Below are 14,697 nucleotides of genomic sequence, written 5' to 3' on the forward strand. Positions count from 1 at the left end.
TAGACCTAAAATAGCTTTTATTCATAAACAATTAGAGATACCCATTCATGACCAGGACAAAGTTTCAAGACAGCGAAATATAAAGATAAATAAGTAGTATTTGTGATATTTGTGATTATAAAGTTAGCGATAAGTGATTAAATTAGTTATGTGGTTGTGAGTTTTTAACAATCACATTTAGTCTTATTATTTCTCCCCAATTGCTCCCTTAGGGAGGTTATAAAGTCACATTAATTGTTTTTTTTTATCCATTGTTCCCTATGGTTCTTATTCACCAAGAATCCTTATGGCTCAGTTATTTATCAAGATATATTATTTCTTCATATATCTCACTGGACACCAGGCCGTGCTCCTCAGACACAGTATCAGTCATACATATATTCCAGCTGAAGCTGTAATATCTCTTAGCTGTCCAGTCCCTACATAAAGCTGATAGTTCTATATAAGGTGCATTGTTATCTCATATAGCTCAGACCCTCTCACACCACAGACAACATACATTTCACTTAATGCTTGTTCAAGCCAAACATCTGAGAAGTGTCAGGATCTCCCTTTTCTGTCCTATCTCAGCCAATCAGAAACTTCCCACCTGGGATCAATCAGTGAGAGGGTTTCTCTCACTTACTCCAGATTAACCCATTCTGACTCATTATATCAGGGAAACAGAGATCCACAATATCACCTTCTCTCAGCATGTAAACCTGAAACTGTTATGACTCCCACATGATAAGCAGTATATCAGTATAATAATATGCTGCTTATCTCATTAGTACAGCACAGTCTATCATTATCTTATATACTGATGGTTACATCTTGCTATGCACAATTATTTTCCTTTCTCTGCTCCAGTACAGAGTGTTTTTTCTCCCAATAAATATACAATCATGACCAAAAGTTTTGAGAATGACACAAGTATTGAGTTTCACACAGTTTGCTGCTTCAGTGTTTTAAGACCTGTTTGTCAGATGTTGCTCTGGTAAACTGAAGTAACATTACAAGCATTTAATAAGAGTCAAAGGCTTTTATTGACAACTACATTAAGTTTATGCAAAGAGTCAATATTTGCAGTATTGACCCTTCTCTTTGAAGACCTCTGGAATTCGCCCTGGCATGCTGTCAATAAACTTCTGGGCCACGTACTGACTGATGGCCGCCCATTGTCTAATCAATGATTGGAGTTTGTCAGAATTTGTGGGTTTTTGTTTGTCCACCCACCTCTTGAGGATTGACCACAAGTTCTCAATGGGATTAAGGTCTGGGGAATTTCCTGGCAATGGACCCAAAATTTCAATGTTTTGATCCCAAATCACTTAGTTATCACTTATTCCTTATAACAAGGTGCTCCGTCATGCTGGAAAAGGCATTGTTCATCACCAAACTGTTCTTGGATGGTTGGGAGAAGTTGCTCTTGGAGGATGTTTTGGTACCATTATGTATTCATGGCTGTGTTCTTAGGCAAAATTTGTGTCATTCTCCAAACTTTTGGCCAGGACTAAAGGTACTAATTCAGGTTTGATGTATCACTATTTGCTATCGCTATTTTTCTTATTAAAAAAAAAAGTCAGGATTTTCTCTTATATATTATTTCAATACCTTTTATTGTGTTTATTAATCCAGTCTTAATTCTGACCATTATATAAAATAAATTCGTCTTTTATCCCAAAATAGTATTCCTATAGTAGAGTATTCATATAGCATAGCTTCCCATCCTCTTTCATCAGAAAAGATTTTCAACATTGTCATCCTTTATCTAAGATTGCTGCATTCCCTGATAATGTTCCAACAATAATGATACGTTATACATTCTCCCTTTATCTTCAGAAGTCAAACCAATCCCACTGACATCAACATGAGTAAGTAAAGCCTGTAAGGGGATTTGAACTTGAGCTGTAGACCATGTACTCATATCATTCAGCTATTAGTTCAGTGAGCCACTTGCTGCTTCTATCAGGCTATTCAGAGACAACAATCATACATTCATGTCTATTGATCTCATTATTGTCTTATGTCATTTCCCTATTAATTCAATATCCTAAACCTCAAATCACAACAAAAAATGTTCTTAAACCAAATATACAGTGATTATTATTGTGAAAAATTATTGTTTGTTAAATTTCATTTATTTTTATTTATTATGTACTCTATTTAATTTTTATATTTATTTTTTTTCATTAGTAAACTAAATGAAAATTAGTGAATTATTATACAGTCATTTCTTGCAGAAACAATAAGATCTATTTTTTTTTTTTAATTAAAAATAAAACTTTCATTTAAAGGTGACTAAGGTGTCCTATCTCATTCATTTTTCTTGATTCTGTGAGTGTTTTAATGTGTTTATTCTAATGTTGGTTGATGATAATGGTATATGCATAATGTTCACATTTATGTATTTTCTTATTTCTCTAATATATAGCCACCGTATTTCTATATGTCTCTCCAGATTTCTTTATTAATTAGTAAAATCTAGGTCCTATATCTATACAGTTCCCCAATCTGACTGAATAGGACAATTTTAATTATTTACATCAATCTTTATTCAGAAAAACGTCAGATCTTCGATAGTCTGACTATACAAATGCTATTATCTCTCACCCTTCTAAATATGAGGTTTATAGTCATTCCTTTTAGACTATTCATCAGAATTATCATTCTAGTTTCAAGTCTCAATAATTCCCCATCAATATGTCCCCCTCTAATGCCCAACTGAATCTGTTCCTGGACATAATTTTACAAATCTTTCGTATTACTGTTGTTTTATTTTAAATGTTGTGCAACACTTGAGATTGGTTTGTACTTGGCTATATCCCTTGCCGCGTTTCTGATATTTCCAAAATACATTGCTTGAGCAATCTATTGGTCTTGCCAATATAGACTTTATCACAAGGACATTTTAATCAGTTGACAATTTATAAAGCTTTTTATATTACACTTAATCTGGTATCTTTCAGCATTTTTTGCAAAAGGATGCATTGCTAAGCTGAATTCTGAACTGCGGATTTGGTGTACCCCTAATTACACTTACAGCTTTCTTTTAACACAGCCTACCTAGTTATTGCATTATCATCCAACTCATGAATACTTCTACTAGATTGGTTTTCATTACAATATAGGGTGAACTATCCATGATTTATTACAAACACAGTGATGTATGCATTGGACATACGCACTATTAATCTGTCTCCATTGCAATGTACCTAAATATTAAATTGAAAATTAATATTATCAACATAATAAATTTTGCAGTATGATGACAGTCGCTGTATTATATTATAAAAGGATAGTTTCTCCTCTAATGAGGACTTGCTGCAGCCTTAAGTTATAATAGACCAGAACTTGGCGACCTATGCTCCCCAGATGCTGTGAAACTACAATAGATGTCAACATTTAAAAATATTTTTCAGGGCCCCTGATGCTGAGGCTGTGAATCAGCCAGTCACAGAGATTCTTGCCAAACCATGGTGCACTACAATATCCATCATGATAAGTTTGCAGAATGTATTATTAACTTTTATCCTAACCTGCAAGCTCGCTGCCTAGGTGTGATCCTGGACTCAGAACTATCCTTTATTCCCCATAATGATTCTATCTTTAAATCCTGTTACACACACCTAAAAAACATTTCCAGAATACGCACATATCTCACACAAGACATTGCAAAAACTTTAACTCATGCACTCATCATCTCCCGCATTGACTATTGCAATTTCCTTCTTACTGGTCTTCCCCGAATCAGACTCTAATCCCTACAATCTGTTTTGCACAAAGCGGCTAGATTGATTTTCCGTGCAAATCGTTCTTCCTCTGTGGAGCCGCTCTGTCAGTCTCTAAGTTGGTTGTCTGTTTATTACCGAATCCAATATAAAATTCTTCTACTAACATATAAGGCCGTCAACAAAATTGCACCGACATACATCTCCTCACTTGTCTCAAAATATCTCCCAAATCGACACCTCCGTTCTGCACAAGATCTGTATCTATCTTCAACTCTCATCACATCCTCCCATTCCCGGTCACAGGACTTTTTTCAGGCTGCACCCACTTTGTGGAATTCCCTCCCTCGCACAGTAAGACTTTCCTCTAGTCTTCAAACCTTCAAGCGTTCTCTGAAAACCCACCTCTTCAGACAAGCTTATAATATTCCTCAACCACCCTCTTAATCTCCCTAGGTTACCCTATTACCACCCTCTACACAGCTAACACAAGACAACAACCCTCTGATCAACATAGTTGTGTGACTGATCACACAGCCCACTCAATACATTTTACCTTTGCATTCTAGCTGGACCAATATGCAATATGTAGCACTTACCCTCATGTATCAAACTCCCATTGTCCCATAGATTGTAAGCTTGCGGGCAGGACCACTTACCTCTCTGTATGTATTACCTACTATCGTACTATTACTGTGTTTGTTCCTAATTGTAAAGCGCAACAGAATTTGCTGGCCCCATATAATAAATTGATGATGAAAGCTCTGAGTTACTACGTAGCTCTGTACATTGAGGGGACCATATTACAAATTACATATCTTGACATGAAGCAGAAGGTAAAGGTCACCATGCCCACATGACCTTTCAATCTAAGAGGCGTGGGGAACACATGATACATAAAGTGGTAGAATAATAATTGTAACTGGGGATGGGGAAAGTGCAGATAGCTATTGTTAGGCAGCAGAGTAATCAGCCTTCAATAATAAGTCATTGGTGACTGGCATTTCTGTGCAGCTACCGCTGGTGTAGCGCTGTGGGATAGAGGAGACACAAAACATCAACCAGTCACTGTAGAAATCAAAGAGCAGCTGCAAACGACCCCGACATCACCATTTATCATAAGTTAGATGTGTCCCTCTACTGGTTTTAGAGGAGGCTTCTGCTCTGAGCCGGCACCTTGTGGTTATCTGTCAGTTTGGAGTAACGGTGTTTATCTTTAGCAGCGCAGTTGGTGCTGGAAATAGAGCCCGGACAGTTGTTCCCCATGATTTTTGGTGGCAGCTGCTGTCGCCAAGGAGGAAGCGAAGATCACCAAAGCAGGGACAGAGATGGCAGCAGCGATGATAGCTGAATCACTGGGGTGGTATCCAGCACATCTATATAACCCTGTCCTTGGTGTGATGACTTCCTGACACTACTACAATAAGTCCCCACACCCTGAACAAATTTTGACTGTTTTATATTTATGGGAAGACGATTGGAAGGTCGGGCACAGAGATGATCTAAAGTGCTGACATATCCGACTCTCCTCTGCATCCAAACATTATAAAATGTTAATATGACGTTTTGTTTTTTTTTTGCATTTTATTACTTAAATAAATATTAACCTCTAAAGCCCGAAGATAAAGAATAGATATAAGAATTGCAACCAACATGCAGAAAACAAGAGGAACTATACTGTGCGGTGGGTCAGTATTGGAAACAGGGACATTTTCATAGGGAAATTTAAACCAGGGACTGTCAACTATGAAGTACAAGTCCCCTCATGACTCTATCTCTGTCTCTTGTGTGTGTGTGTGTTTATACATGCTCTGACAACCTGTGGCTCTCCAGCTGTGTGAGAACTACAAGACCCAGGATAACCATAGCCTCCAAGGTTACTATTTATGCAGACTTAAGTAAGGTGGTGGGACTACAAGGCTCAGCATGATCACTCACACTGCACTAATATATATATATATCTATATCTATATCTATATCTATCTATCTATCTATCTATATATATATATACACACACACACACACACACACACACACACACACACACACACACACACACACACATATATATATATATATATATATATATATATATATATATATATATATAAAGTAATCAGTGGTTCTGCAGCTGTGGTGAAAGTAATTACAAAGACTGCGCAGGACAAAGTGATTCATGGGATGACTGTACTTAAATCTGGAATCTTCCAGAGATTTTCCAGCTTTGTGGTGACACATTTTTGACATTCCAAGTCTCCAGTACAGGGGACATATTGTTGTCGCTCAGCGTGTACAAACCTATGGGGTCTGGTCTACGGGAAAATGGCCGCGTCCAAGACGACCTGGGGACATTTTTTTAATCTGAGTCTCAGCTCTAGCCAATGTCAGCATGTTGTTGTGATTGTGAAAGGCCGCTCCCCGGGCTGTCCTACTCCCTCCTCCCCGTGTCCCTCACTCTGATCCCCGCAGGAGGAGCACTGGGAGCTGGTCCTGGCTGGCAGAGATGGGGCTGTGTCTGCCATGTTTGGGGGGTGCAGCTGAGGATGTGGTGGAGACCCCTGATCCTGTGAGTAGGAAACCCCTCCCAGAGGGGGTGTGTGATTGGGGGGTGTCAGGAGGAAGGGTGATTGGCACCTGTGCAATAATCTCACCTGCAAACCTGAAGGGTTGTTCCTTCCTTGCAAAATATGTGTGAGGTGCAGAGCTGTCAATCATCCACATTACAGTTATTTATCTATAATAATTAGGTTCTGGTTACCCCTTAGTGGCAGACACATTCCCTGTAATTAGCTTCACTACACCACTTGTATTGATCTAGTGTAAGTAAGATTCAGCTGACTATTTAATTTAGCAGATTATTGTCGCATTGTCTTTTTATATGACTATAAAAGCAATGTGCATTTAATCATATTTTTTTTTTTCTGCAATCCGAGCTCATTGGAATTTGTATTTTTGTTTTTATTAAGATTTATTTTCACAGATATTTTCAAATTAAATGGAATTTGAAATGATAATAAACTGTTGTTGTTTATGGAAGAAACATATATATAGGGAGGGTACAGAGTACTTTAGTAGAAATGCTCACCAAACACACAAGCTAACTAACTTCCTCGTCTTAGCCTCATCACCATCATCACCATTTATTTATATAGCGCCACTGATTCCGCAGCGCTGTACAGAGAACTCAATCACATCAGTCCCTGCCCCATTGGTCTAAATTCCCTAATATAGACACACACAGAGGGGGGTATTCAAATGTCGGCGGAAACGTCGAAAATCCCGCGGTCCGCGCACTATTACCGTACGTGGAAAAACCGTTACTACGGTAATTTTCTCGATGGATTTCAGCCGCGAGCTGAAATCCAGCTAACTACTACCGTAATAGTAGTTTTTACGCGGTGGGATTTCTCAACAATTGAATACACCCCAGAGAGAAAGAGACACGGATCAATTTTTGATAGCAGCCAATTAACCTACCAGTATGTTTGTGGAGTGTTGGAGGAAACCGGAGCACCCGGAGGAAACCCACGCAAACACAGGGAGAACATACAAACTCCACACAGATAAGGCCATGGTCGGGAATTGAACTCATAACCCCAGTGCTGTGAGGCAAAAGTGCTAACCACTTAGCTACCATGCTGCCCATATTGTATTGCTGAGGTAATATGAAATGTAATTCGTAGACTCAAGTTCAGGCAAATTTAGAAAAATGGAAGGCCTGCCTAATTTATTATAATTGTTTTTTTGGGTGACTTTTGCTCAGGTCATAAAATACTTTTTTACCTCCAGGGGGAACAAATAAAATAAAATCCGTTCTAAGAAATCCTCCCTGTTTATCCGTCTACCTATGGTGAATACGGAGTCGAAAGTGTAAAAATGTATGATTACGTCATAATGGGGTAACATTTTATCCAGAAACCGCTTCCACTCCAACCAAATAAAATCAGTTGAGTGATTTTTTGATAAAATTTACCCAAATAGATGATAAATTGTTGGAACAAGGTGCTTATGTAGTTTTCTTCGTGCACTCGTTCCTTCCAGTATGTTGTATATTGCACCAGGCCCTCTGTTGCACCGTATAAGGAGACAGTATAGCTGCTTAGATTTGGAATAATATTCTCATTGCAATGTAAGGGTGACGGTAGTGAGGTTTGGTTGGTGTCTGAGTCAGCTGATTAGGAAGGCAATTGCTCATCCTGCAATTCCTGTTGCTAAGCTGCACAGCACCATATGTCTGAGGGATCCGGGCTGTCTGTGTAACCGAAAACCTTAATTGTTTAAATGTCAGGAGCTGCTTCGTAATGAAAACATGTGATGCACGTATGGAATTCTGTTTAAAGAAATGGCTGTATCTACCAAATTTATTGTCTAGTGGTTTCCCCCATATCTGCACACGAGACAGCCATTCTACTGTGTCAACCATCAATTTATTAATATTTACAAGACATCAGCCTATCGGTTTACTAGGAAATAGTGATATCACAGAGAAGTGTGGCTTCAGTTACTAGTCAATGGATAGGCTGCTGTCTTGTAAATAATAATTTAGCCCACAAAATGGCTTCTTCAAAGGTAGGGCGTGCTAGTACCTGCGGTTCCAGAACATAGGTTACCTAAGTCTGACTTAGATTGCAAGCTTTTTAGGTCAGAGATCTCTCTTTGGTTTCACAGGTTTCATGATCAGCGTTCAGAAACTGAAATAGAAAGCTTTAACTTTCATACACCTAAAAGGGATGTTTTAGTCAAACATTAGTCATTTTGGATAGATTATATTTTTTTACAGTATATCTATCATCAGAATGAGCACAGACTCCTGTACGCTCGGTTGCGTATGGGAGAATGTACCGTCTTTAGGCAGTGCCGGTATTATAACTCTGTATATAAATGTTTATTTGTACAAGCGTTAATGTTTTGTTATCATTAATTCCCGCAGGACCTGAAGAGGAGACAGTTAGCAGAAGCCGCGGAGAAGAGACAGATGGAAGTATGAATTTTACTCGGCTATGCAAAATATTTATGCCGATATATCTCTAGATGTCTGTAAACACAAAAAAATTACTTTTACAGGAAAAGAAACACTATGAGGGTTATTTACTATCAGTGAAGTTAGATACAAATCTACACTAAGCCACAACATCCAATTAGACACTCCTTATAGTGTGTAACTTCCACCAGACATTCATTTTATTTTTCGTTAATTGATATTTTTTTGCACATATGTAATAAAAATAATTCACTTGTTGCAAGATAATTATAGTTAGTTTGATGCTATTATATTACTTTGGTACGTGAACATACAGTATTGCCATAAATATTCTTTAGCTCATCTCTGCACACTGTTGAACACAATTAAGAGGATATTGAAGTCGTGAGATATTGCTTTGTAGAAGATGCCACTGAAGCAACGAGAAAGGTGGAGCAAGATGGCGGAGTCATGTGATGTAATACAGGCTAACCAATGAGACACTTGCTTTCATTATTAACCTGCGTTAGATTGATCAGAGCTGATATTTAATTGGTTTCTAAGGGGTACAGTACGGTTGTATAATTTGTACCATGTTATTAAAGAGCATATAGCCGGAATCTACATTTTAATAGCTCTTTTAATCGGTATGACCTTTGGGCACATTTTTTCCATGTATGTAACGTAAATCCTAGTGTGGTTCTTATTTCAATGAAGATATTGAGTGACATCATTTATAGGCTGTAATAATATGAGTGACTTCCATTTACAACGCCTTTGAATCTGGAAAATGCTTCTGATGCTAATAACGAGTATATTTTATTTTTTAGGTGTTACTAAATCAGAAATACTTTCATACTGTGTAAATTAAATATACTCTTTAAATTTAAATGTATCTTTGTATGATAGAGCAGTTCTGTTAACTCAGAAAATATTTACTACATGCTTCCATATACATTGCTAGTTCCACCCAGTGTGAGACATCATTCTTCCATATCCCCAATATATGTCGCCGTTTACGTGTGTACGTGTTTGATCCTGGTGTAACTTCATTTCTCACCTGTGAAAGGCTGCCGCTCGGGGCATCAAGAACCCAAATTCAGTGGACCAAAAGAAAAAGAAAAAGGAAGAGGTTGAGAAGATGATGTCTGAGACGGCGCCCTCTGGTGGTGGTGGGGGAGGACTGCGGGTAGGTGATACAATGCTGTATTGTATATCAAACGCTGTCACCAATGATTCCATAACACCCTGTACGTGAAAGAGGCGAGGGACAGGTCTATCCGCCTATCGGTCAGCGGGACTTGTTTGCATTACGCACACCGGGTCTGTTAGCTGTGTAGATACTGTGCAGAGGGATATAGTTGCAGATTAAATACAAGGGAGGTATTTTTAAATTGTGGCGCTTTCTTAATTTTAAAAATCAGTTTCTAAAGTTCTGAACAACCGAACTGAGAAATGAGTGACAATAAACGTATTAATGATATTTGTAATGAAAGCGTTCTATTGGCTCAGCAGATATGGGGTCTGGATGTACTGGAAGTGAAAGTGAACGGGTTAGAAACCTAGTTCATGTCCGGGCCTGGGCTGCTGTCCTCTGTTGTCGTCTCCTCTCCTGTATTGGGCACTAGTGGAGAGTAATCTGACTTCTTCCTAAACGTTTGCCGATGCTGTGAGCGAGAGGGGCAGGTGACAGTTTTATCATACGCCCTCGGAGCGCAGACCGCCCCGGCTCCCCCCATCGGTCCCTCAGATTCAGTTGCTTTATGTGAGAGGTGAATGTGCATCAAGAGAAAAGCTTATTAAAGCAACAGAATTAACCGTCACTAGAAAACCGAAATCACAGTCCCGCCTAATTGCTACAATCCCCGACTTTAGAACATCGTGTCTGGGCATTCCATGTCGGGATGTGATTGTGGCGGTGAGCAGACACTTTCCATTATAAATACAAGGGAGTGAGGAACCGAAATAACAAAACCTCCACTGTAAGTTAAATGCAGTAGGAGCAGAAAGTAGCCACTTGTCTATTTTTCGATTACCATCCCCCCTCCGTATTCATAATAACTGCCCCAACCCTATTGCATGGAATATATCGGTGAGAAGCCCTATCAGGGTAATATTGTTACCCCAAAGCAACAGGGGGCAAGTGCCCGTTTGACTAACTAGATGGGATAGCCCGCCCCTCTCCTGTCTTTTGTTTTTATACCACATGTGGCACCTCCTACAGCGACACACCAAAGCCCTGATTGAGAATGGGGTGTACACCCGCTTACGTAGCTTTTTGGCACTTAAGACTTCTTGTGCTTTGGGGAGGGTCGAGGTGTTCAACATACGTCGAGTACAGTAAAGGAATGTTCAAGCAGTTGCGCACGTATTCAGACTGGTCGCAGGTACAACTGATAAAGAGATTTTATTTGCAGGTTGGTCAGGGGCCGGGGTAACTAGCGAACTCCTTCTAATTACAGTGTCTCGCAGACGCTTATTGGGAGCAAAGGTCGTTTTTCTTTTGTACGCATATTGGTAAGGTGTTCCTGCTGTATTAGCTGCATCGTTCAAGTTTATATGATGCTTTGTAGCAATTGCATTTGTAGTATGTAAAATAAAAGGTTTTTGTACATCTTGGCAAGTTGGAAGTAGGTGTCTGCTGTCCAGCGGACACTTCTTCTACTCTGAGTACCGGATACGTACGGATCCACTTGTGTGCGACTTTTTGAAGTTACTTCTGCCTATGGTTGTGTTACACTATGAATCAGCCCCTGAGTGTTTTGTGTGCTGCCGTCCTTATATTCTGCATGACTCAATTAGGAGAGGTCTCTGCTGCCCCTCTGTGGCGTAGCAGTTGCATGAAAAACTTTAGAGGTGCAGAATTTCCAATGTAGTCAGTCATCATCATCATCACCATTTATATAGCGCAACTAATTCCGCAGCGCTGTACAGAGAACTCATTCACATCAGTCCCTGCCCCATTGGAGCTTACAGTCTAAATTCCCTAATATACACAGATAGACTAGGGTCAATTTTGATAGCAGCCAATTAACCTACTAGTATGTTTTTGGAGTATGGGAGGAAACCAGAGCACCCGGAGGAAACCCACGCAAACATGGGGAGAACATACAAACGCCAAACAGATAAGGTCATGGTCGGGAATCGAACTCATGACCCCAGCGCTGTGAGGCAGAAGTGCTAACCACTAAGGTTGACCCTATTACTATGACATAATGTGGAGTAGCCCTGCGCATGCGCCAGAACGGGACTTAGGCCAGTGAACGCAATTCATGTCCAAATGCTAATGACACGTACAGCTTGAGGGGCGGAAACAAGGAAGGGACAATTGAATATAGGTAATGTACAGTAAAACTCGGATGCAGCCAATACAAGTTCTGTTTTTCTCTTAAGTTATATTTTTAAAGCACATATTTTTTATTAATGAAACAAAAAAATGGAGAAACGGCCGCGCTTCCCTTGTGTATATAAACAATTTTTTAGCTTTGGGAATATTGTTGTGGTATGTGCATCCGCAAGCCTTGGTGTATATTAATGCAGTCTGTCAGACAGCAGCCAGAACACTATTTACATATGTCTTGTCTTTCACCACAGACGTTTAGAACAGCTCGGCTTATTCTGTTGAAAACCAATCAGTTGCTCCATGCACTTCATGCTGAGGACACAAGATGGCGCTAGAGATTTATCTCGCTAGTTTGACGGCCAAGATTACAGTAAAATAAAATAGCGTCAGGGGACTTGTGACACATTCAGTGAGATGTGACCTTTTGTCTGCCTTCCATCTGCCAGATATGGTTGTAGAATTGGATTTAACAGCTCTTGTTCTTCAGGGAGGTAGCTATTGCCTTAATGCAGCGTTGTTCACCCTCGCCCACGCAGCGGATTCAGCTGTCAGATTCAGGGTTATTCCTCAGATACGTCACGTGACAGGTTGCTCCTATCATGTGGTATAACCCCGTTTCCTCCACCCTGGGTGTATTAGCTGAACTGAGATGGCATTCAGTAGATCTTACAAGAAAGTGTTCCAGTCTGTATGACAGGTTTACAGTCCTCTATATGCTTTATTGTGTACATATTATGGATCCAAACACAGGATTTTTATTGCAGACATAACTGGACATGCAGTGGTTTGCCATTTCAGCTTTTCGTCCTTCTATATTTCCACACCCTTTATCCCTGCGAGATGTGACTGTTGTTATTTCCAGCTGAGATGGATAAAACACATTATCCCACTACAGTGATTTTCAGGGTTGTTAATCACAGTAACTTCTTTGTAACCGAAATTCAGTGTAAACTGTATGTGAACATTCCAGCCTTTGTGTTTAATCAGTAAAGGTTCTCACACGAGCGTTTATCTTTTCCAGTGGCAGGTTGGCTAAGGACCCGGATACAGAAGAAAATGACGTGATTGCAGATACTGTACATGGAAGACTCCTCCATTGTCTGGCTTTTGCTGTTTGCATATGTGGTTCCAGAAGACCGTCGGTGCAGCCGTGAATTCTAGGCCTCGCAATGTACCGGTCGGCTGCGATTCGTAACATACTGGATTGCCTGTGCTAACGCAAACCTCAAATAGTCATAATTGAAGAGAAACGTGATTTTTACTACATATGTTTAGTGACTTGCAGTGCTTCTGTCTCTGTATCCTGAAATTGAGTGAAAAGTTTTGTTTTTAAATGTATCCATCGCTCACGTACACCGCGGAGGCCGCCATTTTGTGAGCTGGACCAATGTTCACAATGGTCCGACTCACTAGTGGTAACGCTGAGGCTCATTAGTAAATGAAGAGGCTGAACGTTTGCTCAGCGACACATTATGGCGCCTCCGCTGTATGCAGGGTACAGCTACTATATAAACGCTTTTCCTTCTGTAAAACGACAGCTGGAATGGTTCCCAAATGTTCAGTGTTACTGTTTGTTATGGAGAAATATAAAGAAAGCTATGAGATGTATATAACGAGTAATAGAAACTCTTCTATTTAATTGTAAGTAATTATATTAAAATAACCTTTAACTGACATTAGCTGAGTGAATAAATCCTTTCTAGGGACTGGGCTCAATGACATTTCCCTAATGATGACAATTAGTGAGTGTGTGTGTATATATATATATAAATATATTTTCAGTGTGCAGTAATAGCATGCATGTATTGAGGAACGCACAGTACCACTTCAGTTAAAGCCTAGTAACACTTATCTTTTTCTATATGTTGGATATAACTCTCTGATCACGTTCTATGTTGCCGTGCGTTACTCTTGTCTGATGCTAGCAGCTGATTGGCTACCGCCACACTTTTGTACCATCGTGTTTTGGTTTGTATAGCAGCACGGCCAGCGTATCAGGTCCGCTGTCTGACGTAAGCCCTATGGAGTCTCCCTGTGACCTTAGTGTTTGAAGACTGTCCCTCGTTCGTTTAAAATGAATGTGAACGTTTATAGATCAGCTTATATGGTGCATTCCTGCATAAAGGGAAAGATAGTACCGTCAATGACCAGAAGGGGGCACTGTCACTAGACGTGGCTCTGCGTATGAGACTGGACGTGGCTCTGCGTATGAGGCTGGACGTGGCTCTGCATATGAGGCTGGACGTGGCTCTGCGTATCGGGCTGGACGTGGCTTTGCGTATGAGGCTGGGCACTGGACGTGGCTCTGTGTATCTTGCTGGGCACTGGACGCGGCTCTGTGTATCGGGCTGGGCGCTGGACTTGGCTCTGAGTTTGAGGCTGGGCGCTGGACATGGCTCTGCGTATGAGGCTGGGCACTGGACGTGGCTCTGCATATCTTGCTGGGCACTGGACGCGGCTCTGTGTATCGGGCTGGGCGCTGGACTTGGCTCTGAGTTTGAGGCTGGGCGCTGGACATGGCTCTGCGTATGAGGCTGGGCACTGGACGTGGCTCTGTGTATCAGACTTTGCTTGAGTTTGTATGATGGACACCTGGCAGCAGATATCGCTGAACACATTGTCATCTGCTGCAGATTTGTCATAATTAGCGACAGCTATGGCTCTGGTACGTACTTGGAATCGGG

At 40.3% G+C, this 14,697-nt stretch overlaps 1 protein-coding gene across 1 annotated transcript; it reads left to right on the forward strand.

Moving 5' to 3' along the window:
* Positions 1-6,089: 6,089 nt before the first annotated feature.
* On the forward strand, positions 6,090-13,687 carry SVIP (small VCP interacting protein). Its single transcript, XM_075188406.1, has 4 exons — positions 6,090-6,276; positions 8,641-8,691; positions 9,740-9,859; positions 13,035-13,687. Exons 1-4 carry the CDS (start codon positions 6,214-6,216, stop codon positions 13,047-13,049), a joined length of 249 nt encoding a protein of 82 aa, XP_075044507.1. The 5' UTR covers positions 6,090-6,213; the 3' UTR covers positions 13,050-13,687.
* Positions 13,688-14,697: the final 1,010 nt, after the last annotated feature.

The sequence above is a fragment of the Mixophyes fleayi genome, chromosome 10 (assembly GCF_038048845.1).
Source record: "Mixophyes fleayi isolate aMixFle1 chromosome 10, aMixFle1.hap1, whole genome shotgun sequence".
Taxonomy (NCBI): Eukaryota; Metazoa; Chordata; class Amphibia; order Anura; family Limnodynastidae; genus Mixophyes; species Mixophyes fleayi.

Bases quoted from the DNA above. Each gene is read 5' to 3' on its own strand.
- SVIP (XM_075188406.1), top strand. From the start codon at position 6,214: ATGGGGCTGTGTCTGCCATGTTTGGGGGGTGCAGCTGAGGATGTGGTG. The intron at 6,277-8,640 runs GTGAGTAGGAAA...TAATTCCCGCAG, and splicing joins TGGTGGAGACCCCTGATCCT to GACCTGAAGAGGAGACAGTT. The intron at 8,692-9,739 runs GTATGAATTTTA...CACCTGTGAAAG, and splicing joins CGGAGAAGAGACAGATGGAA to GCTGCCGCTCGGGGCATCAA.